Source organism: Penaeus chinensis, chromosome 21 (assembly GCF_019202785.1).
Source record: "Penaeus chinensis breed Huanghai No. 1 chromosome 21, ASM1920278v2, whole genome shotgun sequence".
Classification (NCBI taxonomy): Eukaryota; Metazoa; Arthropoda; class Malacostraca; order Decapoda; family Penaeidae; genus Penaeus; species Penaeus chinensis.
Window position 1 is genome coordinate 15,438,778 of NC_061839.1, and position 2,500 is coordinate 15,441,277.

The 2,500-nt window shown below is 31.2% G+C and overlaps 1 protein-coding gene across 1 annotated transcript in view; it reads right to left on the bottom strand.

The window, feature by feature from the left end:
- The window catches only part of LOC125036545 (WD repeat-containing protein 73-like), a 5,287-nt gene that overhangs the window by 1,298 nt on the left and 1,489 nt on the right, over nucleotides 1-2,500 (bottom strand). Inside the window, exons 3-4 of the mRNA XM_047629230.1 lie at nucleotides 1,379-1,506; nucleotides 284-368 (exon numbers count right to left, since the gene is read on the bottom strand). Coding sequence (XP_047485186.1) covers nucleotides 284-368; nucleotides 1,379-1,506 — 213 coding nt within the window. The remainder of the gene's footprint in view (nucleotides 1-283; nucleotides 369-1,378; nucleotides 1,507-2,500) is intronic.

Genomic DNA, 2,500 nt, shown 5'->3' on the forward strand with positions numbered 1-2,500 from the left:
ATATATATAATTATATATATATATATATATATATATATATATATATATGTATACATTATATATATATATATATATATATATATATATATATATATATATGTATACATTATATATATATACATATATATATATATACACATTTTATATATAGATAGATAAATATACCTATAAATACTAGATATAAATATATATATATATATATGGATACAGATAAATAGATAAAGATAAACAAATATAAGTACACAGATATATAAGACCATTATAACACAAAAAGCAACTTTACCTGTTGGGTCACTGAAACTTGGGATATTGTACATACACACACTCTTTGGACCAGATAAGACAACTTTTGAATTGATGACCAACATCTGAAATGAATATATAGCTGTCATTGTCTGCACTGTTTATCACTGTATATTTGAATACAAACTAAAATGACTATATTTATTTTTGTCTTATATTTACATTTGAAAAACTATATTCCTGACCAGTAAAGAGAGGCAAAGTAGCCAACCCAATTTTTCCTACCTAGTTGGAATGATGAAATTTTCAGGCATGATGTGTAAAATTATGCATGATCACTAACATTATGCAATATCATTTTGAGTGACATTATGCATTATTGTACTGAATGAAATTATGCATTATTATCATTCTGAGTGAAACTATGTGTTATTACTAACTTGTAAAGTCTATGCACAATAATGTACTTATAATGAAAATTATTCACTGTAAGAAAAAACTTTATAATCTATGTCACATAATTACCTGCAGTCTACTATTAGAACAAATCAAACATATTCTATATGGAAACCTTTAACCCAATGCCGTCGGGGAAAATGAACAAAAAATGGGGAAAATGCTGTGCCCATTTTCTATATTTTTTGTGAAATGTCTGCTCATAGATGGCTCTGCTAGTGCTTAGCCACAAAGGAGTCAATTAATAGACCTTGTGACCATACGTGATTTGAATTGGCGGGAAAAACGTGTTTTTTACTAGTGCTAAGGATATCGATGGTGTTATTTTTATTATAAACATTATAATTATTATAATGTTTTTTAATATTAGTAACAGCAAAATAAGATAATGTAAAATATTTCGTAAATCAAAGAAAAGGGTGAACGGGCGAGACGGGCAGTACTCCTAACTGGCTCATTGGTGACTTAGTAAAAGTATAGCCATCTATGTGTATAAACAATCAAACAAGTACTAACAGTGGGCAAAGCACGTGTCTACCCGTCGTATCCGTCGGCAAGGGGTTAACACCAAAAAAAGAATATTTATCCAAAATCACACACAATGACCTCAATCTATCAATTAGAATAGCAATAAAACATATTCAGTTTAGAAATATTCAATAATCCTCACTCACACTACCTCCTTTGTCCGGTCTGGAGTATAACCAGCAGTAATCTGTTTGAAGTCTCTATCCTTCGTGAGGCCAGCATCAGGACCCGCTGTGAGCTTTTCTGGGACACTCAGTTCCCACACCTCATGGGTATGTTCTTAAATGTAGAAATAATAATAAAAGCAATTAATATAATAATAATATCAATAATGATGACGGTGATATGCCAACTAATATAGAAGCAACAGCTTATGCCTATTGAATCCTTAACCCAATGTCTCGGGGGAAATTGAATAAAAAATGGGGAAAACGCTGTGCTCATTTTTTTTTTTTTTTTTTTTTTGTGAAATGTCTCTGCACATAGATAGCTCTGCTAATGCTTAGCCACAAAGGAGTCAATTAGTAGACCTTGTGACCTTACCTGATTTGAATTGGCAGGAAAAATACATTTTTTACTAGTGCTATGAATATCAATGTTATTTTTATTATAAACATTATAATTACTATAATGTTATAAACATTAGTAACAGCAAAATAAGATAACGTAAAATATTTTCGTAAATCAAAGAAACTGGCTCATTGGTGACTTAGTATAAGTGTCGCCATCTATGTGTAAAAACAATTAAACAAGTAAACTCACAGTGGGGATACACATACACGTCATACCCGTCGGCATTGGGTTACTATCAAATCCTACTGGTACTAACATAAGGATTTACATGTATATGTATTTTATCATTCATTGAAAAATTTCTGCCATATCAACATCTAAGGCCATTAACAGCATACTCAAAATATAGCGATAGGATGGAGCTTGGGTTGAGTCCCAAGTATAGCATCATGATAAAGTATTATGGCAAAAAGGTAAAATTAAGTTAATGACTAGGATAAGTAGACAGAAGAAGGGGATGAAGAAGAGAAGGAAAAGGAAAGGGGGAATAGAAAAGACCATGCAAAATTAAATCAAGGACAAAGTAAAAACTGCTAACCCAGACTATGGAAAGAATACAGAGTAATAGTTTCCTTCATCTTCTTAAAACAAGGTGTTCTCAGACCAAATATATATAATGGCGTGAGAGCACCTATGGACATGCATGCCCTCACAGCTGCTATGAGCTTAAGATTATATGGAAAGTTTTAGACTGTTTCAT